The sequence below is a fragment of the Erithacus rubecula genome, assembly GCF_903797595.1.
Source record: "Erithacus rubecula genome assembly, chromosome: 1".
In the NCBI taxonomy this organism is placed as follows: Eukaryota; Metazoa; Chordata; class Aves; order Passeriformes; family Muscicapidae; genus Erithacus; species Erithacus rubecula.
In genome coordinates, this window is record NC_136658.1 from 8,310,719 (window position 1) to 8,336,304 (window position 25,586).

General features: G+C 37.8%; 1 protein-coding gene across 3 annotated transcripts in view; it reads left to right on the top strand.

The window, feature by feature from the left end:
- ROBO1 (roundabout guidance receptor 1) overlaps nucleotides 1–25,586 on the top strand; it is a 296,268-nt gene that overhangs the window by 191,368 nt on the left and 79,314 nt on the right. For all 3 annotated transcript variants that reach the window (XM_079300688.1, XM_079300687.1, XM_079300686.1), the window contains exons 4-6: nucleotides 20,667–20,787; nucleotides 23,983–24,121; nucleotides 25,332–25,459. In XM_079300688.1, the coding sequence (XP_079156814.1) occupies nucleotides 20,667–20,787; nucleotides 23,983–24,121; nucleotides 25,332–25,459 (388 nt within the window). The remainder of the gene's footprint in view (nucleotides 1–20,666; nucleotides 20,788–23,982; nucleotides 24,122–25,331; nucleotides 25,460–25,586) is intronic.

A 25,586-nucleotide genomic window follows, 5' to 3' on the forward strand; every position in this document is an offset into this window, starting at 1 on the left:
GGAGGTCAGGATTTCACAGCTGAGTCTGTTCCTGCCCCATGACCACTAGTAGCCCCTGCTTCAGAAAGCTTCCCAACTTCACATCAGGTCATGGTATAGGTGGTAGAAGAAAAAAGCTATGCATGAACATGAAATTTTAATAGGTAAAATCTTTTACATATACATGAAAAGGGATGCTGGTACCTAAGAAAGAAATCCTTTGTAATTGAATACAAAAAGCAAAGCCTTTGCATTGAAACTTCTATGCAGCACTTGATTGCAATTTCCCCCTCATTGGTATTAACTCTTATCTCTCATTTATCCTGAATCATCCTCATTTGATTTTTAAAAGAAAAAGCTTGAGAAGCCATTTATCTTTCCTTGTTCAAGTTTCTTAGCTTTAAAGATCAAAGTTGCAAGATGAATAATGCATACAGGTTTTCATTCCTTTTTTGTGTGGCTGTCTTGTGCCGTCAACAGTTTTGAATGACTTACACTCTTATTTTAGATGAGTTGCAACTTAAATTTTCAATTCCTGTGTCCTTTCCTGGTTCTTAAATAGTACATCACAAATGCACAGCATTTATTGCTTCTTACACAATGCTGTTTTTACATGAGTGAGCGTTGAAAATGTTTTTACAAAAGGTGAAAACAAAGCCTTCTGATCTTCTGTTGTGACAGGAAAACTTCCTTAATGGTACCATCCACAGAAAGATGTTTCCTGTGCTTGCCCCAGTTTTTTTGTTAATGAATTGTCACAGAGAACTGCATTCATTCTTCTTGGTGGAGACCAATCCTAGCCTCATTGTGTTTGGCAAGTTTAAATCTGTATAGGTGGATCCCAATGTGACTTGATCACAAGGAAAAAGAAAAAAGGAAGTGGAAGAAATGGCTATGACTGTCAGTTAAAAAGGAAAAGAGAAAGTGCTGTTAGTATTGGAGGGAAGAGTGGAAAGTGCAGAAATTAATTCCCTCTTTAGGAAAGGGTGTTTCTTTCTAAAGTTAAATTGCAGGGGAAAATTGCAATGGGGAGGTGAATCAAGAGAAATGAAAAGAAAATCTGATTGGATTTGTTGGGGCGTTTTGTGTGGGGTAACAGTCTTAACCCATTACTACAGCAATGCTTCTGACAGAAACCATACTTTGCAGTGCCACTCCAAATTAATTCAAGATGTTTACCCTTATTTCTTTCTTTGCCATTTCTCTTTGTTTTTTTTCTGGCCTCCTCTCTTTTTCATTGATTTATTGATCATTAATCTCTTAACACCTTCGTTTCCCCACACTGCATGTTTTAGATACACAGCTAAAGAATGCACACACTCCTATAGAAGCTGTAATTCTAATGGTAATATTGGCTCTGCTGTGGAGAGCTGATGAGAGATCATGGCCTGGGTGCACAGCACACAAAGCAATGGGGGTGAGGGGAAGGCAGGGAGCAAGGACTTACAGTTCAGGGTTTTATTTCATTTTAATTGTTTTTCTTTTTTGGGGCAGATTAAAGGGCAAGTAGCAATTTCCTATAGACCTCAAGAGGGTTAGAAAGAGAAGTGTATTTTTTCTTCTGATTCCCAATATGTGCTGCTTCCCAGCAATTTCCTTTCTTCCAAGTCCTTTTTCTTACTCCCTGGGAGCATTGACTTCCCACTCAACCTCTCTTTTTACTTCATCTACTGATCCCTACAATGGTGGCTTCCTCAAGGATCAAGGGTAGTTTTTTGTTAATGATTTATATTTCTTCTGCTCTTAATATTGTTTCCACAGGTGACACAGCAGGAGCTGCTGTGAGGTAACTTGGCACCCCAAGAGGGGAAAAAAATGTTAAAAATTCTGAAAAACAATTTGTAACCACACAGCTGTCCCAGAGGATAGTGAGAATTCCTCTAAATCCTGCTGTTTCTTCTCCTTGTTTTTTCCCCAGATGTGACACTGTTGTTCTGTGTTCACACATTAAGCTCTGTTTCAGGGTCCCTGTGCTGCTGCTGAAATCTCTTTGCTATGCAGATCCCACAAATCTTTCAAAACGTGTCTTCTGGATCACCTCTTCCTTCTTTTCCATGCCAAGTGCTTGTGCTGTCTCCTGGCTTACCACGAGGACACCTTTCCCATTTCCCCCTCAATTCTGTCTGCATGCCTGCCTCTTCCCCTGCCGTGTCTCAACCACTCAGGTTTCCACATCTGCACAACCACTCTCTTAAGACAAAGGGTTCTCAGGTTATCTTCTGCTCGGTTGCTAACTCCCATGTAAGTTTTTTTTTTTTTTTTATTATCAGCATACCCAAGCTCTTTTCAGTGGTCCAATTATGTTTGATTATCATTTGTTGCATCATTTTGTTGCATGTTTGTGGGAGTTTTGGCTGAGCCTTAAAAACCTTCTAACCTTCTACAGAGGACCACAGTCACCCTGTGAGGTTGTGAAAAATGTGATGAATAGCCTGGGCTAACGTGAAGTGGAGAAATAGCCCACAAACTTTAATTTTTTTTTAACCATTTTCCTCTTTAGCTTCTTCCATCCTACTTGGGGTTTGACCATTCTCACTTCACTTTTCACACTCAGCCCTTTGAAACAAAACTTCTCATCTCTGACACGCCCACGAGCAGTTTCCAGTCCTGACCATAACTGCCAAGAGCTCTAATTCTCCATGTTGGTGTGGATTGGAAATCCTAACCTATTAACAAGATTCTTCCCTTGCAGCTTGCATTTCAGGTTTGCCATTTGAAGGAGCCTGGCTGTGCAGATGTTGTTGGGCAGATGTGAGCTCTGGGCTGGCTGTGGGCTGTCCTGCAGCATCTGGCAGTGGTTGGGCTGGCTGTGGGCTGCCCTGCAGCATCTGGCAGTGGTTGGGTTGGCTGTGGGCTGTCCTGCAGCATCTGGCAGTGGTTGGGCTGCCCTGCAGCATCTGGCAGTGGTTGGGCTGGCTGTGGGCTGTCCTGCAGCATCTGGCAGTGGTTAATGGGGTGCTGAGCCTGAGCATCCAGCACTGCCTGGAGCTGACACGGCCACACAGCTCCCCTGGCACCATGGGCAGAAGGAGCTTGGCATATCCATCCATGGGCCAAACCAAGGGAAACAGCCTGAAAGGGCCCATGTGGATGTTCCCTTCTTCTGTGCAGCTCTTGCAGAATCACAGAATCACTGGGTTGGAAGAGACCTTCAAGATCATCGAGCTCAACCCATGCCCTAACACCTCAACTAAACCTTGGCACTGAGTGCTACCTCCAATCTTTTTCTAAACAGATGCAGAGATGGTTATTCTATCACCTCCCCAGGGCAGGCAATTCCAGTACTTTATGACTCCTTGGTGCAGCTTAAGACTGTGTCCTCTGGTTCTCTCAGTTGCTGCCTGGAGAAAGAGACCAACCTCCACCTGTCTACAAACACCTTTTGGGAAGTTGTAGAGAGTGATAAGGTCACCCCTGAGCCTCCTTTTATCCAGGCTGAGCACCCCCAGGTCCTTCAGTCATTCCTCATAGGGTTTTATGTTCCAAGCCCCTCACCAGCCTTGTTACCTCCTCTGGATATATCAACAGTCTCAAATACTTCTTTGAGGTGCTTTCTCCATTTGCTGTAAGAAAATGGTGAGGAAAAAGCCCACCAGTCTCAAGTGTTTAGGTCATGCTCAATGCCCAATGTTGTTCTAATTTGTTTAAATGGCTCATTATTAACCCCAGATCTTCTGTGCTGGGTAGGGTAAGCCATGTATAGGTTGACACTGATGTGAAATCTCCCAAGGGTAATGTTGGTCTCTGGAATGTGGAGAAAGGGAAGGAGCATCATGACACAGGGCAAAAGTTGGCCCAGTGTCAAACATCTGTGGGCTGAGGAGAACACCTGAGGGTCTGTAGGCTGGTGCTGGCTGCTGCAGAAACTGGATTTTGCATTTAGGACCAAACTGACCTCCTGTGTTCCCAAGGGCATGCCTGGTAGTAGTGTCATCCACTGTGTGAGGTTATCAGATTTATAGACTGTGTTCACACTAACCAAAAGTACTGGAATTAAAACTCATCATAATTCAGTGTTAGATTAAAAGACTCCTCCCTATGGTCATTCCTCTGCTGGTATTTTAAACCAAGTTATTACTGATCATGTTTGACCCTAGAGCTGTAAGAGTGTCTGTCTGTTCCTTCTGGTTATTCTCACAACTTTCAAAAATGTCCTTTTGCATCAGTGATCTTCTTTGCTCCAGCTATTTTTGTTTTCTCACCATTTAAAAAGTTCAGCATTAGATATGCATAACTCTGGTTTCCCAGTATTGTTTCACCCAGCAGTAGTGAAAAATACTTCTTTAATGTGAAATAAGGGTGTATTTTTCTACAGTCAGCTTTATTTTAGACTGATTTCTACTTTCCATTGTGAAAGTAAAGCAAAGAAGAATGAGGTTCTTTTGCAGATACTCTGTGGACTTAGAGGAATTTGAAAACTTCTCATTGAGACAAAATTCTCCATGGATTTCTTTTGTCCCCAGTCATGAACTGATGACCTAGATAGTAAAGGAAAATAAATGCCTGCAGCAAATAGAGTATGTGTTAGATATCTGACTTTTGGGACATTTACAGGCCCAGATATTAGACTATCAGGATTTTCTTGTTAAAATGGCTTATTGAGAGTTTTGAACCTCTGGGACCATGTGAAATTATAGAAATGGTGTCTGGGAAGCTTCTCCCTAAAAAATAATAAAAAGCCAGGTGGTTGTTATCTCAGATTGGGTTACTTGAGCTATCCAGTGTGTGTAGGACTTTATGATTTGGATGGTTAGGAGCAAAGGTGATTTATTATGCTGAGAAAGTAAATTCTTTGTTTTGTTTGGCTGGCAGTCTCGTTGTTGGGGGTTTTTTGGATGAATAAGAGAGATGAAAAAAGGATGTGGGAGGGAAATTATTTCTTCATTCATTTTATTCTACTAATGAAAAAGAAACATTTTTGTTTGGTTGGTTTTTCTAAGCATTTAGGAAAGGAGCCTTTGCTTATATTACAGACAATAAAGATGAAGGCAGTGCTTAGAAAGCTAATTCTTCCCTTCCCCTCCATTCATCAGCTGCAGGGAAATCTTACATGTCTGCTGTGGACATCCTCCTCTAAGTTAAAAATCCTTTTCTAGAAACACTGTTTTCCCCATCCCCATAGTGACTGCCCTGCCTTCCCTCATTCTTCCTCAGGAGCAAAAACATTGAGTGGCAAAGGAATATTGAAAAGAATTAGGCTTTTATGAGTCTGGCACACTGAACATTAGGACTCACAGTGGGAAGTGGGCAATCTGTGTACAGGCAGAAAAAGTGTTTGGGGTAGATTCCATTGGACTTTGGACTTCTGGATCTGTCAGGCTTTATTTTTACTGTCTTTAGGTTTATTTTATGCTCTTATAGGGAGATATTTCCATTTGTAAAGCATGAAAAATGTTTTAACAAACAGATATCCTGCAGAAATCAATGTATTATTTGTGGCAAGTCTGTACAGTGAAGTGAAGGAACCCAGCTCCTCACTGTGTTTGCTCTTTTCCAAACACTGAAACCCTCTCCATTTTGGGTGATGGGAGAGAGGAAAAAAAAAAAAAAAAAAGGTACATTTTTGTTCTTGAAAGTCTCTAGTGGACCTTATAAATTTGATTGTACTTGGCATTTTTGATATTCCTACTTGCTTGCACTCCACAGCAGCCACATGTTGTCACTTAAAATCTAAATATCAGATAACTGCTAACTGAGACTTTATTGTGTATCATGCTTATTTTAGGAATTACTTTTGTAAAGTAAAAATGACACTAACTCTAAAAGCATGTGTAATAAAACCTCAACAATCTGTGTGCTGAGTTTGCACATATTATGTTCTCATAATCAAAAGAAAAATGTAGAATAAAAATAGTAGAGAAGAAGAGTGCCTGTTTTTGGAGCCTGGAACAGCTGTAAGTGATTAGAGCTTCTTGTTTGGTTTGCTTTGATTTTTTGGTCCACTTTTTGAAAATTCTGTCAACTTCACTTTTGCTTATTTCACTTTGTTTGGATAGTTTTGCCTTACTGAGTTTCCTGTGATGCTTCTGGTTATATGAAAAGTCTAGTCCAAATCACAGCACTTCAAAAATAATAATTTTCAGTTCTTGGGTTTCCTCAACCCAACAGAGTACTTCTCTCTCTCCAGGTAATAATATACTCACCATTACTTACTGCCAAGTTCAGAGATTCACCACGTGCAGTAGTGTGGGATTCACACACACATTGCAGGGTGTTATTCCAGACTCCTGTGTAATATTATGCAGGGCCAAGTCTGCCTCCTTTAAAGGAAAAAGAAAAAAAAAAAAAACCAAAAAACAACCAAACCTGCTTTCTTTCTTTATCTAGCTGTAGGATAATTGTTGCTAATATGCACTCATGCTGCACTGAGCAATTAATTGATTTTTTTTTTCCCTTATGAAAAATCATTATGTAACAAGAATGTATTTGGCACATTGTCACATGAAGATTGTTCCTTTGTTTAATGTGGAAGTGTGGGTGGCTAGTTATACTTGGATCTATTTATACTCTTCTTGTTTTTTCTCACTCAGCAGCTTTGCTTTTGCCTCTGTCTGCTGCTGTTGTCAGTTGTCTGCTTGCCTCTGCTCAGCCTCCTGATATACAGAGGAGAATAAATTACACAGGGAGAAGAGGAGCAAAAGGGAGTAAATTTAAGAATAAATAAACTCCACAGATTTGGCAGGGAAAATAATGCTGTTAAAAAAAGAGTAAAGCATGAGAATGTGAAAAGCTTTCCTGGTGTATATCTAAAAATGTTTCTGCTGCTGCATGGAATATACTAAATTTTGAAACTAGCCATAGAGACAACTGTGCTTAAGTAATTTGCCCTCTCTCACAAAGTATGAAATTTGACTCCTTGAATGAAAGGATAATGAATCAAATTCTCTTAACTGTAAGCTTGTGGGGGTTTTGCATCGTTTTCCAAAGTGACTATGCCATTCAGAATGTCAGGTTTTTGCAACTGAAAGATGTTGGCATGATGGCTTGGAATTCCCTCCAGCACATCCCACATTTCAAACTCTGCACATCTTGCTCTTCCCATTCATATGAAATAATTTTTTTCTTAGGACTTTGAACTGTGGTGTTCAGTTTGAACATTTCTCTTGGAGTAAGACCTAATGAAAATCAAGAAGGAAAAATAAAATAAAACAAAATTGCTCATTCAGGGTAAATGTTACCACAGAAACTGCAGGTACCTGAGTGAAGCAATTTCATGGTGCATTATAGGTATTCCAGAAATGGGTGTTTGTGCTCTTTGGCAGACCTGCACACTGGGTAGAATCACAGGAGACCTGTTCTTGCCATGAGACTATACAGTCATTGCAACGTGATTTCTAGAAGTGAGCTGCAAAACTTTCTCCTACAGAGAAAATTATTGTGCAGTAAATGAAAGATTGCCTTGAGGTAGAGAGTCTGCAAGCTAAGCAGAGCAGATTGCTGGGCTGCTGCAATCTTCCTGTGTGATTTTGGGCAAGCCTTGAAGTTGTTCAGTTCTTCTTACTCAGCATTTCATGAGTTGTGGACCTGAAGTCATTCATAAATGTAAAGCAGCCTGACACTTGCAACAGAGCTGTGTTGTGCCACTTTGCAAAGTGTTATTGCATCCTAAATCACAAATAGGCTCTTTTTTTGTAGAAAAACAGTAGAATCATATCCCCACTTTCATATTCAGGCCATGCTCCACTCCAGGTGTTTGCAATTGTATAATACTTGCAGGATCTAGCCCAGCTACAAATACTTGAGAGATTTTCTGTGATTATAAAGAAAATATCTCTATCATTTAACTACATTTTGAAGCATTAGAGTGGTTTTGAGATTATTGGCCCTTGTATTCAAGTATCTCAGGGGTTTGAAAGAATTTAAGAATGTCTACATAGCAGGTACTTTACATGATTATAACTCCTGGGAAATCTGCATGGTTAGCATGTTTCACTAAAATAGGCTTTGCACACATCCTGAACTCTCAGGGTGGAATTCTGGCATTACTGAAATCAGTGTGAGTTTTACTACTCTCTATCTACTTTGTCTATCTGAAACTGATACTTTCCAGGAAAGTATATAATATAATTTATACCCAGAGAAAAGCCTCTTTTTAAAGTGCTTAATGAATTGACATTCTTCATTTTTTTATTGCTAATGTTGTTACTGCTTCACTTGTTTTTATTGGCTTGTTTGTCATTAAGGTATTTAAGGTATTCCAGATTTTTGGACATACTGCATATTGATTCTCAATTTTTTTTAATGAGACATTCTGCTCAGAAGATTCCTGTGTTTTTTGACTGTTTCTTTTGCATGGTCATTTTTAAATATTAGGAATTACACGACTGGTGGTGACAACTGTTACTCTGCTTTTGTCATTGATAATCCAAGGCTTTGGTGTTGTAAGAGGTCATCAGTTGTATCTGTTATTCTTGAAGTTAATAAAGGTAAGTAATTGTACTGATTTTTCAACAGGAGAAGAAACCTTAACTTTAGCAATCTGAACCTTTTAAGTAGGTCATGGGGAAATAACTTCTAAAATACACATAATTAGGCATGGCTGGAGCAACAAGAATAAATTAAACTTCAAGCCTGCTCTGATAATTCATTTAAATTCAAAAAGATATGTGATCTTTGAAAATGTTCTCTTTTACTATCTGATGTGGTAGCAAACTATGTTCTCCCTACTTTAACCATCTCAACAAGAACCATTTTTTTCCTACTGTTATGAATAATAGGAGTAGAATGCATAGTACCAAGTTCAAGAAAAAAAGGGCAGTTCTTCATCTTTGTAGCACATTTCTCAGACTGCAGTGTCGCTTTTACTGTGCTGCCCTGAAAATGAGCCTCAAATTCACCTTGAATGATCCCCCCCAAGGAATGCCAGCTGAACCTTTGACCCTTCTCTTCTGACTGTCACCAAGGTTAGCACATCATTACAGCTTGTGATGTACCTGTGCTTTTGGAGCCTTTATCAACATACACTGTTTCACACAACTTTAACAGAAGTCTCAGTCCCTCCTTGCTTTTTCATAGGAATAAGTCTTGTTGATTTTTGAGTGTGAATTGTGTTTCTTCCTAATTTTGTGCTAAAACAGGCATGAAATTTTAAAACTTCCAGCTTTATCTCTGCTTTTCCTTAATTATTAAAACAGCAACTATATGACTGGAAGCAAAAATAGAAAGATGGAGCATTTTCTATTTAAATTTGAAAATGGGCACATTCATACCTGTGCAAAAAAGTGTGGGGTGTCAGACAAAATTACAGCAATAAGTATTGGCTCTGTAGGATAAGTTCTGGTTACTGACAGGTTAAGGGCCCTTTATTTATTTGGAATTTTACCAAGGTATCATGCTGGATAATAAGCTGATTATAATTAAAATGGTATTTGTTTTGTTAATCCTGAAAATGGTATCTACAAATATTTGTCTGTGGCACTGATAACTAGCCAGGAGAACTCTTTTATAAGAGAATCCTTGGAAACAGACTTTCCAAGCTGTATTACAGTATTGTTTTAATATATTGTACATTAATTGTTGGATTCTTTGATCTTGAAAATCTTTCCCAACTTTAACAGTTCTATGATTGTAAATGTGTTCTTAGCAGAGTTCATTTTTTCCCCCAGATTGTCCTCTGATAAAACACATAGGGCATTTGATTGGCCAGACCCACTTCTGGATGCTGTTAATGGCCATCAGTTTTGTGTTCATGGAATAATAAAACCAAGAGATGCCAAAATCTATTAATTCTCTCTCTGAACATTGTTTCAAAGGATTTCCACAAATTCTCATTGGAGAATTGATACTACTAGTGTTGACAAGTTTTATAAGGTAAAGATGATGTATTTATTCAGGTGCTGTGGAGAACTGAAGGGATTTTTTGTTTCTGCCTGTGGAGGTTGCTTTTAACCCCAAGCAGTCCATAGTGCACTAGTTTTTACCTTTGTATTTGCTTCTTACCTGCTACAGAATGCAGTCTAGAAAATAAGTCTATAAACATTATACCTGGGTACCAATCTGCAGCATTGAAATGATTTACAAAGTTATGTCTGTCCACTTTACATTCAGCTAAGAGAGCTGAGATGATACTGGGACAGGGTTGTATCCTTTTCTGTGCTCTCCATTAACACTTTGAACACAGTCTTTTGTGTAGCAAGCCTTAAATAATTCCTTTCAGTTAGATGTATGTAATTTTCCTTCTCTTAGACTTGTCTGGAAACTTTTAATAGTAGTAACAATTGTGCTAAATCCAGTTAGGTGTGATGCAATGGTTTTTCCCTTTGGGAGTGTTTGAAGAGTAATTGACAATTCCATGGAGGAGGGTTCTGGAAAAGCAAAGTATTGTTAATTTTACCACATGATTGTACAGGAAAAGAAATACTTAAAGTCACTCTAATATCTATGTGCCTACCTGACTAATTTAGGTATAAGATTCCTTTCCAATGGAACCCTGTATGTATATCTTCTCTCTTCCAAGTGCACATTTTCTGTTCTTTTGCTCCTCATGGAAGTGTGCATCTCATTAAATCCCTCTTCCTGCTCTGGTTTTTTCCTTCTCTCATGTCTCAGGGCCAGAGTTGCTGGTTGGGCTACAAGTGTGTCAGGCCCAGTTCTCTGCCTCAAGGTGAATTTCTCTTAAGCATTTGTTGAAAAGTTCATAAACTAATCATAAACTAAAGGATCGTAAAGTAATACCTTTGTGGTAACTTTCCAGGCAATCCTGCTGTGAAATGGGTTTGCAAAATGAGCCAAGATCCAAATCTAATGCCTCATTAAAGGCAGCTCTAAATACAGCAAATATTTTAATATTTCATTATTCCATGCATAGCATGGCTGCATATCAGATTGTTCTTGGCATGCATGTTTGAAAGTGCCAGTAATAATATCTGTAATACAGTATTTATGCTTTAGGCCTGCCAGATCTTGAACAAAATTTTGAATCTAGTAGGATTGTTCAGAATTCCTGTTTCCAGAGACTTAAGAATATTTAGGCATTCTTCTGAAATATAGTAAAAATATTCATGTTATATTCTACCAACATTCTTTGTCAAGCCTTAGTTCTGGAAAAACGTGCAATATTTCATTGCAATCCACTGAAAGTGAATCTCATCAAATGACAAAACTATTTAAGATTTTATGGTGCTTTGGTCAAATGTGCAATAACACATGGAACTGTTGGAATGGAGAAGACAATCACATGATTTTTCACTCTTTATCAAACATTCTTTGTAATGATTGTTTTTCTAGTCACGATTGACTTCCACTTTCAGTAGAACTTTGCTTTGTTTTGTCTTCCAAAGTCAACAATTTTTTCTATTTATCCTATTTGAGAATTCTTTGATCTTTCCTCCTTAATTCTGAAAGTTTATTTGGAGTTTGAGAACCATATTGTGAGTCTTCCATTAAAAATTATTTTGCAAGAATACCAAATATCAATTATTTAGCTTTTCTGGATAAATAAGTGTAAACAGTGGATCTGTGCATAAGGTAAGGGTTGTAAATTAAGGGTTTTCTTCAGACTCAGCATTTGCATTTGTATCTTCTGAAAGCATAATGTGAACTTTTTCTGTGTTTTGGGGGAAGAAAGTTATATTGTGGGAGTGCATATGCAGTTTTTAACTTCTTGTCACTGTCATAAAAATGTAAATTTGTATCAAGTGAACTGAAATCTGATCGAGTACCACTTAGTTTTCAGTAAAGATTACTTCTTAGTCATGTTCTTTTTACACTACTTTTACAGAAGACATCAAAGCTTCTCATTTATGACAGGATAGTGCTAATTCTAAAAAATGCATGCACAGTCACAAGATAAAACAGGAAAATGAAGTGCAGAGTAATTTCAATTTCTCTGCCATTTTTACAAGCCTGTTCCAATAACAGCAAACAGGAGACTGATTTCCATACAGAACCTGGCCAGATAGTTTGCTTTGTAAATACAAATGTGAAAAGTTGAGCAGCTAGTATTTTCAGCATCCAGAACAATTTCTCCCTCCCTTGCAGCCACATTTCTCCCTCAGCCTTTTCCATTGGTGCAGTTTACAGTAACCTTTTAGCATCAGCAAGAATTGTGCCAGGGGTTTAAACCCACTGTGGCATCTGCAGAGAGTAGCGAGGAGCTGCTGCCGAGGCAGCAATTATGGCAGCAGGGCTCCAGAGCCTGCCTGAACACACAGCAGCCAAGGCAAGGCCAGAGGCACTGCTGTTTGGGCTTCAGTCTCCTCATTCCCTCTGGCTTTTCACAGGGCAGCCACTGCCATTTATACACTGGGCTATAAGGGTTTGCTGCTCCAAAGGGGAGAGCCCGAGCAGAGGGCAGCTCCTCGGTGCCCAGGGGCTGGCAGAGCTAAAGGATGACACTGGGAAATATGTGAGCACTCCCCCAGCATGGGGAGAATGGGAACAGTGTCTGCTTTGTTCTGCTTGAGCTTATTTCATGAGGAAAAGAAGCTCAGAGGAGCTCCTGGCCTCGCTGTGTGCTGCTGAAGATCAGGCTGTGTTGTGGCAACAGAGAGCGTTTGTGAACGGACCAGGATCTGCAGGTCATTCCCTGCCCGTGGAGTCTCTCTGGAGGATCTAAAGTTCAGCACAGAAATAATGATTCTGGGCTGCTCTGTGAGCTGGGAAATTGGGGATTTGCTCTTTGCCTCCCTGTGCATACATTTTCTTCCTTACTCTTTGTAAGTTTAAATTTTAGCATCTTCCAAGCAGAGGCTTTTCTGTAACGTCTAGCCCAGTGGTTTTTCAGCAGTCCTTCAGTAACAATGGAAGTTACACTCAAGATTTGTTTGTGGTTGCCTATGACTGCAACTTTTTGCCTCAGTACTGTAACACAAGGCTTGTGTGCAAACCACAAAAAATACAAGGAAATCTGTGATTTATGATCTGCATGTGCTGCAGTCACGAGAGCTGTAGTGAACAGTGATGGAAGAGTGAAATGTGACAGATTAATATATGACTTCTGTGTTTAACTGTTCATGAAAAATCAGCATTGCAGTGCATATGCTCTTTTTTTTGACAGTGGTCTACAAATGATTGGAAAGGTTTAATATTTTCAGAACTTTGTGTGTCCAGCTTTTTTTTTTTTACTATAACAGTTCTACTGACTTTAGGCTTACTCAGAGATAAATGCAATAGGAACTCAACATGGGTTTATATCCTACTTTTGAACTATGTTTTCATTTCTATGTCATGTCATCTTGGTCAAAAGACAGAGACTCAGTAGGTTTTTAGTTATGTTAGAAAACATTTTTTTTCCAAGGTTAGTTTTGCAAAACACTTGTTTGTTTGTAGTGTTTAGTTGGCAGGGCCAAAACTTCTTGGGGAGTTAACCTGGTTTTAAAGATTTTACAGAAAATGCTTTGAATGAGAAGTCAAATCTGTCTCAACATTTAAAACTGTCATAACAAAAATTTGGAAACATATAAAAGAATCCACTGCATTTTAGTCACCTGTGACTAATTTTATTTGCTTAGCTTGGTTCTCAGCTCATGTTCCCTGCCAGAAAGAGCTCAGGTTTACCCCCAGAGGAACTCAGCAAATCCCTGTTCCCTTGGGAAGCTGCTGTGCCAGCTCCAGGGAGGAAAGCTTTCACAGGCAATTTAGTGCAGGAAGTGCAGCGGTCACGGGAAGGATCCGGGAGCCTGAGCTTTGCATCCCTGGAGTGAGCAGCCAGCAGTGGGCAGCCAGGCTCACTGGGGATGAGCCTTCCCCTCCAGACAAGTGGGAGTCTGAGCCAAAACTGCTGCATCTCGGAAGGTCACGGACCGACTGAAGCCACGGCTGAAAATAATGACCTGCTACACAGACCAGCCAAGGGAAAAACGTGGATGATTCATTTCTATCCCCTCCTCTCAAACTCTGAGGATTTTGTTGTACTTGTGAGTCTAGGAGATCCTTGGTTTGCATGTTGAAGGCCTTTTATTTTCTTGTGGGAGCTCATGGTACAAGACCTACAAACTTCTACTTCAAATCTCTTGATAACTCTAGCCCTGTCAGAACAGTTCCCTTTAGAAGACCCAACATTAGAAGCCTTGAAAAACCCCTTATTTTAGCACAATGGCTGTGAGAAATCTGCACTCTGAGGAATGTCTTTCAATAGATTACAAGTCTTGGTGAAGCTTTACCTACCCATCCTTCTGAAGTTTGAAATTGAACATTAGAACTCTGCTGTTGAAGACTTGTGCTCTGCACAGCTGCTCTTTTCTTAGGGAAAATTTTCTATTGATGAAATATACCCCACGATTTACAGTTGTCTTAAATCCATGTTGTCATCCTCCCAACATTAGCTCCAGACTTAGAAAAGTAAGACAATATTGTCAATACCTGTTGTGACAGTCAGGAACTGAAATCCCCTAGGAATCATCAGCAGTCTGCATCCCTTTGGAAATTTGTGGTGTTTGTACTCTCTTCCCTGCACTCTGGGGCTGTCTGCAGGGTTTAGGTGTGATCTGCCACGTGCAGGCAGGTCTGGTGATGCAGGTGGCCCTTTGGCTCCATCCTTGGTCTCTTTAACAGAGCCCCTCAGAGTGACCTTGGTCTGCCTTTTACAGTGGGGAAACAGGCTGCTAGATTCCTCTGGAGGTTTGAGTTATGTAGTTTCTTTTATGGTTACCAGGTAAGATATTTTTAATATGTTTTAAAATTTGTGGTTTATTAGTATTATTTTTCCTTATTATGTTTGTGATTCTTTAGGTAACATAATTAAAAACTGAGAGATTTTTGTGTTAACCCTGGCTCATCTGAGATTTTGGAGGTGTGCAAATAACACAGTAGTGGTGATGCTTAAAAGAAAATTCGTGTGTAACTGATACTTCACATCGTCTGACTTGCTTAAGGGAAGAGAAATTAAGACATACCAGACATTGAGTTCAGTTCAAGTTCACTTTTACTTCTGATTTCAATCACTGATTGTAGTGAAAGCTACATGTGCAGCAGTGCATCCAGTGGAGATTTATGCATGGGGTTAAATTTACAGTTTTACAGAAATTTCACAGTTGTCATTGTAAACGCATCATTCCCATGCAGGGCTTTCTTTGGATATTGTAGGAAAGATTGATAGTTCCAGATATAATTTTAGTGACCCATAGAATGTGCCTAAGTGTTGTCAATTAGTTGAGTTTAGTGTGTTTTCTGTACTTCATAAATAACAATGAGAAAACCAGTTTATGAAGCTTTTGCTTATTCTTTTTTTATAATTTTTTGGTGATTTTTGTAGAACGGATTTAAAACCATGACAATAGTTGTAACATGCATTTGTTGAAAGATTTTAATCTTGGTTTATAAGAAAGGAAGTACTGCCTAGAAAAAATTTTGTACTGTAGCTGTGGAAGCATTTCAGAGAAGTATTTTACTGGTTCAAATATTGCAATATAAACATAGCTGTCTATTCAGAAATTAGTTTTGACTAATATGAGCCAATACGGATTACTGTGAATTAAATCTTCCTTTGTGATTAACAAAAGCCAAATGTTTACAGAAAGTTAATTTGGAATTGTTACAGCTTCAAACTTCTGAAAATCACATATGCTGAGGCATGAATTTTTCTTTTCTGAAATTGATTTATTCAATTCTGCATATATCTTGGCTGTTTCTAGAGACTCACTGGGTGAAGCATCAAACACATAAAGTAATTCTGATATTTGGTGTCTTGTGATAGAGCCAAGGGCTGAATAACTCTCAGCTGCCTCTGAATTCACCAAGCAATTCAGGACACAGATAAGCCTTTGTAGATATCCACCTTCTTGTAGTTACAGCCATTAATAATGAGGCCACAAAAGTGGGAAAAGGAGACTTATGAAGGGACTTGCATCTGATTCTGCCTATGATGTATCAGATTGGCAGGGGTGCCAGAAGCAGCAGTTTGAATCTATTGTCATTTTATCTACCTTAAATACTTCTTTTTACGTAAAGCCACGTTCCTGTGCATTTTGCACCTTTTTTTTTTAGGCTGCCTTCAGGCCTGTCTGTATTGCAATGCTGTTTTGTTGGTCTCTGTGGTAGGGGGGAACAATTGACTTGCACTTTGTCATGACAGATTTACAGCACAGGAAGGCCACTTGAAAGAATGTTTCAGACTACTTTCAAATAGAATTTTTTGTGTGTTTGATCTGGAGGAGGCAGCATGTACCTTCCTGGGGTCCTAGAGAAAGGAACAGAAAGCTGGACAGACTCGTCTGTCTGAACTTTGAAGTTAAACAAGAAGAAACTTTAATCATTGTTGAAGACCTGCTCCAAACACATTTTGATGTCTCGTGTCTGATATTTAAGCATGCTATAATAGGTAGGGAAGAATACATGGGGTTTACAAGGCTTGGAACAAGATACAAATTTTTAAATGAAATTAAGATGGATATTCATTTGTACTCTTTTTTGTTCAGCTTTGTTCAAACAGCAAAGCTGCCTTCTATTACTGACATTCCATGCCTTACAGCCTCTCCTGCAGAGGTGAGTTGTGATATGGATATTTTGGGATGTTAGACCAGACAGAGGGAAATGAACTAACTCTGTGTTTCTTAACTAAGAAATAAAAGCTCCATTTTACTTGGATATACCATTGGTAATATTAATTACAATTGCCTGGACTCACCTTGTACTTTGACTGTTGTATTGTTATTCATAATTAGATGGTGCATTTTTAAAGCAAATGCAGTGTCTCTGACAGATTAATACTACATGCCTACCACTTTCAGTTTAGAAAGTGAAAGAAAATGGGTTGTTGTGTATGCTGTTCTGTAGAAGACTGAATAATATGAAATTTGTGATAACACATATGCAGAAACCATGGCTATACAAACAGAAGTCAGTATTTCATTCTGAAGTCTAAATTTGATTTTCCTATGAATTTTTTGCTTTAGAATTATTTTGCAACACAGCAGATTTCATTTATTAAATAGAAATAAACTAGGAACTGAAAGAAAGTTAAAAAAAAAATGTCACTCACATTTATATTTGGACTCCCCAGGCATTCCTCTTATTGCTTCATTCTGTCTCATATTTCATACCACATTTCTGTGAAAAGTAAATGAATCACCCACATATATAAAAATATTTCATAACACAGACAGATGGGTATGGATTTATACGTACAGAAATTTACACACATATACACAACGCACATAGGTATATAAAATATGGTCTCAGAATAAGAATATATGTGTGTACAGCTATACTGAATTCTTGGTGGTATGTTGTAGAACCCTTGGGTAAGTTTTTATGGATTTGATTTATTGGCTGACTGAGTTGATTCATTATTTGTATATGATTTTTTGCTGCTGGGTGGCCATAATTTACAATTCTGGACCTAGTTAACTCTGTGGGTGCCTAGAGTTTTCTGTGTGAACATCTCCAAGTATTGTTTAAAGAAATAAATTAAGTGGATTTGCTTGAATGAGCAATTTACTGATGAGGAGCAAAATATGGTCAGGCAGGCAGGTCATAGAAAACAGCTTTCAAAAAGTCTTTGTGAGTCACCATACCATCATATATTTTCTTAGCATGCATCTTACAGGCAGCTGAAGATCATCTGTGAAATACTCATCAAAATCTTTTTCTCTTATTAGAATTCAGTGCTATTCTTGTATTATCCTACAAATCCCTGATAGATTTGCTGGTAGGCACAGAACAAAATTCCGAAAAGGCATGAAAAGTCAGAAAGTGCCTTGGCTTCATTTTGGGGTGAATGAAACATGACACTTACTTTCAGGAGCAGGCTTAAAGCTTTGGCAGCTAGCAAAGCCATTCTTTTCCCACGACACAACTGTATCTACTACAGTTGTGGAATAAAACTGTTTTCTGTATCTTTTTTGCTAGGGAGAAAGGACAGCTCTTGGTATTCAGCAATGTCACAACTCTACAGGAGGTTTGGGGTGTAATGGTGCACTCACTGCCTGTCACTTTTGCAAACCATTATGTCATTTGTTGCTATAAAGTCCAGCTGGTGTATTTTGGGGCAAGGGCAAAAATATGAGAAGAGCCAGAGCACTCAAATTAAAATGCCTTCATTAAGTATACACAGACTATGAATATCTGTAATTTGCAAGATTTCATGAACTTGTCTCCAAAGGTGATTTGACTGTTTACAGCTCTAAATATTGGATATGAACTTAGTAAGACAAATTCAACAGTGAATTATTTATGTGTTCCTGCCAAATTTCCCATGCATGTCTTCCATTGTGTGCTATTTTAGTTAAAGCCATTGGTCTATGTTACATAGGTATTTCTGGGATTGCCTATTGAGAAGAAATACATAAACAACATAAATTTTTCATAGCTGCAATGTTCATTTACAATGTCATATTAAACTGAAGGGATTGGCCAGTCTTGTTGAGATGGTAGGTGCCTGACTGTTTAAAATACAATGAAGAATTTTGGTAGTTGCTCACCAGGGGAAGTTCACTTCCTTCTAGCCATCTGTGAGTGCTCCAGTTACAGACATGTGTAATTCCACATTCAGTGGTGGCACATTTTATTGTAGCTGTGTAATTTATCACAATTCCATGTGGAGTAACTGTCATTGTAGCTAAAGTTCTAAGCCCTTCTCATGTTTTAAGGAAACCAACCAACCAAACAAAAGAAACTCCTTTGCACATGCATTCAGAATTCCGTGTTGGAAGCACAGCCTCCTTCAGCATGCATGTCACATCTGAGGAAGTCTGCCTCAACATCCATGAGGGAATGTTTCCTCTGCATCTCCTTTATCTAAATCTCAAATAACTTTCAAGAAAAGCAGCTTTCAATGACTTTTTAGTTTTTCATATGTTTCTGCTTTAATGCTTCTCTCCATCTATGCTTGGAAGAGAGTCTTGTAGCGATTCCTACAAAAAATTCCTAGGATTGTTCTTGCTTAAGGTTGTAATTTGTGCAAGATATGCAGTTGTGCCATATTGTGGTGGATTTGAATGGGATTTTCTTAAGTGATAAAATAACAGAGGAGCTACTGAATGTCACTAGGATATAGACTCTGAAGGCATGCACAAATATCACTGTTTTCAGTTCACATGGGTTTGAAATCATCAGATGAGCTGGCAAATTGTTGTGATGTATAAATACATTTCTTTGTTCTATCCAGTGTGGTTAATATTTATGCACATAAAAGGCATATATTTCTGCATATGCATCTTGGTATAAAAATACCCCAAAATGCAAGTGAAAGTCATTCAAAATTTTTGTTTAAAAAAAAAAAAATGGTTTGCATACATTATTTGGAAAATCAATTGCTTTCTGTGATTTAGGGAGATGTAAAACAGGAATAAATATAGATAGACTTCTAGTTATATTTTACATTCTCTTACCCTGCCTACCAGTTCAGGCAGTCAGCAATCTAAAAACACGTCTAGATTCTTGAAAAATGTGTGTTTGCAGGTCCCCTTTATTTTTTCATTCCTCATACCTCAAATCTCCACTGAAATTTCAGCATTACCAGCTTTCTGAATGATAAAGGACATATCTCTTGTGCTCTCAAGCAATGAGTGCCAAAGGCAACAGACTGGAATTTGTATGCAGCACTATCTACACTCCACGTGCGTGTCCATTTATCTCAATAACTGACTGTCATCCTTGTGCCTCTACATCCTACAATGACACTCAGAGCCCAACACTGCTCGAGATGTCAAATTTCCAGGGATAGATTTCTAGCTGCAGGCAACTCGAGCTAAATACCTCATATTGAGAACACTCTCCTCCTTGTCATTGACCACATTAGAGCCTTTCATGTAGCTTCATATGTGGCTTTTATTTATTGTCTACTTCCACCCATGCCTTGAACTGCAGTGGTTCTCAGAAGTGATTGGGCTCATATGCATGTGTGCACATCAAAATGTATTTTCTGTAATTAAGGAACTTTCTTTGTATATTCAAAGTAAACATGGTACATATGTAGCTGCCTACATGTATTTTACTGTGTTTTGGTAAACTTTGAAACTTGTCCAACCATTTGGTCAATTAAATGGGGGAATAAATCCTTTTAAAGGAAGATCAGATGTTTTTATATGCATTTAATGTACATTTTTATATAACATAGATTTGGAATCACAAAGGTAAGTGTGTTTTCTAATTTGAGGATTACTGGAATTGCATTATCTCCCAAAAGCTGAATTCAAAATAAGGAGCAGAATGTTTTTCATTTCACACTAAGAATATAATTGCTTCCGTTCATCTGCTTATCAGCCTGTAAACTTACTTATTTAAAGGTGAAGAACTAAAGAATTTCCTTCACTTCCTTAAGAAATGAAAATCAAAACAAACACAAAATTCATTAATAATAATGAGCACACCAGCAGCAGGATAGCGTGCACATATTTCTTGTCAAGAAAAAGTAATTGCAGCACTTGATGTGAAAATGAGATTTATGTCTTGTGCTAATTTTTACTCTCCACCTGATTGTATCTGTACATGGGAAGGAATTGTAGTCCTTCTTGCTAGCAAACATTAAACAGGGTGGTGAGCAGCCAGCATTGCATTACACAGAATGAAGAAAAAACTAACAAGAGTCAGAATTTCAGAGATTTTAAAATACTGATGTAAAACTAAAACACAAGCTTTTTGCATAATTGAAGGAAATTAGGTTAATAGTATTTTTTTCCACTTTTTTAGGTGATATGGAAAACCACAGATGGCTTATTCTATTATCTGTAGCAAAATACTTTTCAAGCTATTATTATTAAATCAATAATTAATATTAAAGTATTTTTGTTATCCTTGATTTATCCTAGATCAGAGGAGGAAAGCTTATGATCACGTACACAAGAAAGAATGATGCTGGCAAATATGTTTGTGTTGGAACAAATATGGTTGGAGAACGTGAAAGTGAAGTTGCAGAGCTCACTGTTTTAGGTAAGAATTCCTTTTAAACTCTGTTGATGAAAATGTCCATCTTGTGTTTTTCCTAGTAAGCCTTTCTTGAATGATTATTATTATCCATTTCTTTTTCAATGCTGAAAATGTTTTTCTCATGTTGTGATCTAGTAAATAGAAGGAAGGTAATAGGTCTGCAGCCCACCTGGGACAATTTTTCCTATTACAAGATGCTTTATATTTTATTCTCAAACTGAAAATAATTCCAGTGTCCATGACTGGATCAGTATTGTGAAATAACAGCAAAACAAAAATTAAAAGTTAAGAAGCAAAGGCTTAATTTTTTTCCTTCTTACTGGTGAGAATCAGAATTACTCTACATTTCCATTTGGCATAATTTTCCTTTCATTTATAGGACAGTATGCTGAGTGTTGTAAAGCTACAAGAGATCTTCTTGTTCAAGTGATCCTATTGATAGCCTCTCTGAGCATCAAAAATATGTTTTCATTTAGAAAAGCTGAGCTTGGCTGAAAATTGCATGTTTTGCTGCAACATTGGGGGGAAGTAAGTCCAAGTGCAGTCTCAGTATTCCTTCAACATAAGAGAACTTAGGTGGTTTTCCTTCAAAATATGTCCCATTTTACTTTAAAGTACAGGGGGCTTGAGGTAGCTTGATTGTTTCTGAAAAAAAAAATAGGTGTTTTAACTTTACAGGATGATACCATCCAAGCCCTGGCTCACAGCACATTGGTTTCCATCACAATGCTGCTGCAGTAGTAGTAGTTTGTTGGTGGTTTTATTTTTATTAAATACATATTTAAAAGCTATCTTTTCTGTCTTTGGCACTTTTGGCACTGAGCTAGGACTCAGGCAACTTGGAGACCTGTTCAGAGTTTCATGTGAAGAAGGAGTTTCCTTAATAAAACAAAATATTTTATTCCCTCTTAAAATTGTTCAAACTGAAAATCCAGGAAGAAAGTGGTGTGTAACCCTTTAGAAGCTGAGGAAGACTTTGTGATCCCCTGTACTGCTTTATTTTGTTTTTTGTATAAACACTTTTGAAGCACTAGGGGAGGAAGTTTATTGTCAAATAGACTTTCAGAACTCTCAAGCAAAATCTAAACTTGACAGTAAGTTGTAATGACATGAGTGAAGTCCTGGCACTAGGCTGCTATTTACTGTACCATTAAATTTCTCATCACTAGTCTTTGTCAGCCAGGGAATCATAGGCTGGACTGTTTGGTAACTCAGGCTGAAAAAATGCTACTCTTGCTAAACACCTATAAGAGAGGTGCATTGCAGGCACAGCTCTGTCTGGCATTTTCTTCATCTCTTGTTATGTTCAGACATATTTCAGTTTTTCAGCCTGGGGAGTCTAGCAAGGTTTTGTATTCAAGTGGGGCAGTAAAGCTTTGAATGTCTTACCAGCCTGTGTCTAGAAATTTTTAATACATCTTATTTTTTCAACTCAGACTTGTATATGTGTGAAAAAGCACAAGAAATATGCTGACTTTATATATTAAATTTTTTCTACATTAACCTTCTATTTATGAGGTTTGGTTATTTAGAAGTTGAACTTTTGCTTCTAAGTCTCTGTTTTAGATCAGAGAGAGGATTGCGTGTCAGAAACTGTAATATTAGAAAGTTTCAAAGTGATCCTTGCTAAGCTTTCCTTGTAGTACCCAGTAATCATGTGACAAAGATGGATTCTTAAATCAGTGCTGGTTTCCCTTATCCATTTCTGCATTTGAATAAGGGTGTTATAAATTGGCAGACAAAAACTCATGGAAGCCCATTACTCTTCCTTTAGGAAACTGATCTGGAGAACAATGTGCCTCTTGTGGGTTTTGCAGTTGGGCAGCAGTCCTGGGCTTACCAGATCAGTCCTTTTTCTCTTGCATAGTTAAGTTAAATATTCTTCTCCAAATTATTCCTGCTGTGAGGTTTAATCTGGATATTCTTTTCTTACATTCAGGTTTTGTTTTTTCGGCACCTACAAGAAAGGGGCCAGGGTAGGGGTTTGTCTATATTTGTATGTTTTTAATTCACAGCTAGATCTGTAGATCTCTGTTTTATTTCTCACTTCTTGTATATGAACCCAGGCTAGAACTGACAGCTTAAAGATCAACTTGCTATTTCATTTAACATTATTTCCTACCATTGCCAGCAGAGTTAAGCTTTCTACAACACAAGTGTCCAGCTGGTCTGGACATCCTCGAGAATAAAAAAGGCTTTTTTTTCATAAGGTTTTGTTCAGTTCACATTTCTTTTTTGAACCATTAAGATTTTGTAATATTGAATCTCTATGTCTGTAAAGCCAGAGTAATATTTAGAATTGCTTTTTTTTCCAACACAAATGTGAGACACGAAGAGCATGGGATTGTCTCTTTATCCTTCTGTCTGGTCGTTTTGTACTCCTGTGAGAAACTTGTGTGTATTTTTGGGTATTCACACTTCCTGATGATGCCAATGGCTTCAGACTCCTGCAGTTCCAGGGGGATGATATTTATATCTTTAGTACATACAAGTCAAAACATGCAACTGCCTTTTCAACTCCCTCGGAGCTTTCACATGTTTATAGACAAAAAGTTCATCTGCCTTAGGCAAAGGAACCTGCCAAACACTCTCCTGTTAAACCTTCCCAGTTATTTTATGGACATGCTGTTGTCATCTGCTGCTGCACTTTTAGATGGGTCATTCCTGAAATATTCCAGAATTTGTTTAAAATCACTTTTATCCTTGGGAGTGGGCAAATCTCACTGCAGTCAGCCTGGTGTGGAGCTATGAAAGTATGAATAGCTCAGCAACCTACAGCTTTGAAACCTGTTACAGGTAGAAAAGTGTATCAATACCTTTCCTGAAATTTGCAGGGTTTACCAAAATAACACAGCCTGTACTGAAATCACCTTTTATTCCAGAAAGTCTGAGCATAAGTGTGCAGCAATTAATCTGGTGAGCCAGGACTTGGGTCATCCATATCTTGCAATTTAAGTCAGGGATAGCAGCAGTTTTGATGAACAAAAACTACAGAGAAGATGTTCTGGATTTTTTTTTTTCTTGTTTTACTTCATGTGTGCTGGTGAAAGAAAATGTTGCCTTTCAAATGCAGGATTGGAAATTATTGCATGGAATGCTTGTTGCTGCTGACACCTGCGAGAGACCTCACAGAACTCCGGAGCAATCTGGACACAGAACTGCTGGATTAATCCTTGTTTTCCTTTCCTCTCCCTTTAGAGAGACCATCTTTTGTGAAGAGACCCAGCAATTTGGCAGTAACTGTGGATGACAGTGCAGAGTTTAAGTGTGAGGCGAGAGGTGACCCAGTCCCTACAGTGAGATGGAGGAAAGATGACGGGGAGCTGCCAAAATCAAGGTGCAGTACTTGGACTTACCCTTTTAAAAACATCTAGTTTGGTGTATGATGGGGCTATTCAGTGATTGACAGCTAGAATTTCTTTGTCTTGAATCCAAAAGGCTTGGGTTGATCCAATAAAACATTTCTAATTAGCACTGTGCTCTAGCTGAATTCACAATTTATGTTGAAACTTAAGAACAGACTGTTTTCAAGTTTTTGTTGTGACAAGACATGACAAATAAAACATAAAATAACCAAGTTCAGCCAATAGTATCAGATATAGATTAATTCTTCACCTGAAGAGTCTTTTGTGATTAATAAAAGTTTTGGAAAATGTATAACAAATAGTAAAAGATTTCAACATCAAGAAGTATATATTGGAACTGGGATTGATGTAGAATGTAGTTTGGCAATGTAGAAAGCTGCTTTGGTAATATATGTTTTTGTTACTGGGTTTCCAATGGACTTACTTTTTGTCATTGCTGTTATAAAACACCTTATTAAAAAAAAACACATCCTGTGATAAGTTGATATAGAGATAGATTAAATACTTATTTACTTATTTTGAAATCCTAATTATCAGTTAAAAAAACTTTCAGGGGAGTGGACTGAAAGAAGAAACCCTTTAACAGTTGGCTTTGGCCAATATATCCAGCTTCCTGATAATGTAGTCTATAGCCTTAATAAAAACTATCATTTTAAGGAGAAAAATCTACTTACCATAAATAGAAACACATTGACTGCATTATACAAAAAAGAGAGAAAAGTATGAAAAAAAAGAAATTCGTAAAAGGCCGTATTGTTCTCTAGGAAAAAAAAAAAAAATTCTGATTTATCTTGACTTTCAAGCAATTATGATCTTTTTGGGGACAATCTTTTCTTTTCAACCATATTAAAAAAATCCCTATCATTCAGATGGAGAATAGTAAATAAGATTATATTTCTTTGCTGAAAGAATTCTAACAGTTAAGATGTTCTGCATTAGGGCTTTGTGATTGTATGCAAATAATATCAAAATAAGGTTTTCAAATACTTGGATATATTTTGGTTTTAGAACTTTATTTCACATTATCAATTTATAAGTATCTATACTTTTTTTCCCCTTATGGGAAATATAGAAATAAGAATATTTTTAGACCAATTCTCCCATGGTTTTGCCTACCCTTTACAGTAATTGTACAGAGTTCTGTTATTCCTACTCATTGTTAACTACTATGTATATTTAAAGATACGAAATCCGTGATGATCATACCTTGAAAATCAGGAAAGTTATGGCAGGAGACATGGGATCATACACTTGTGTTGCAGAAAATATGGTTGGAAAAGCTGAGGCATCAGCAACTTTAACAGTTCAAGGTAAGAATTTTTCTTTGCAAAGAAAGTTGAATAAAGTTGTACTAGAATAAAGTCAATTTTTCTTTGTGCAAAAATTCTAGGGATAAAAAGTGTGAAAATACAAATTTGGCTTGAGTCGTATGCTGAG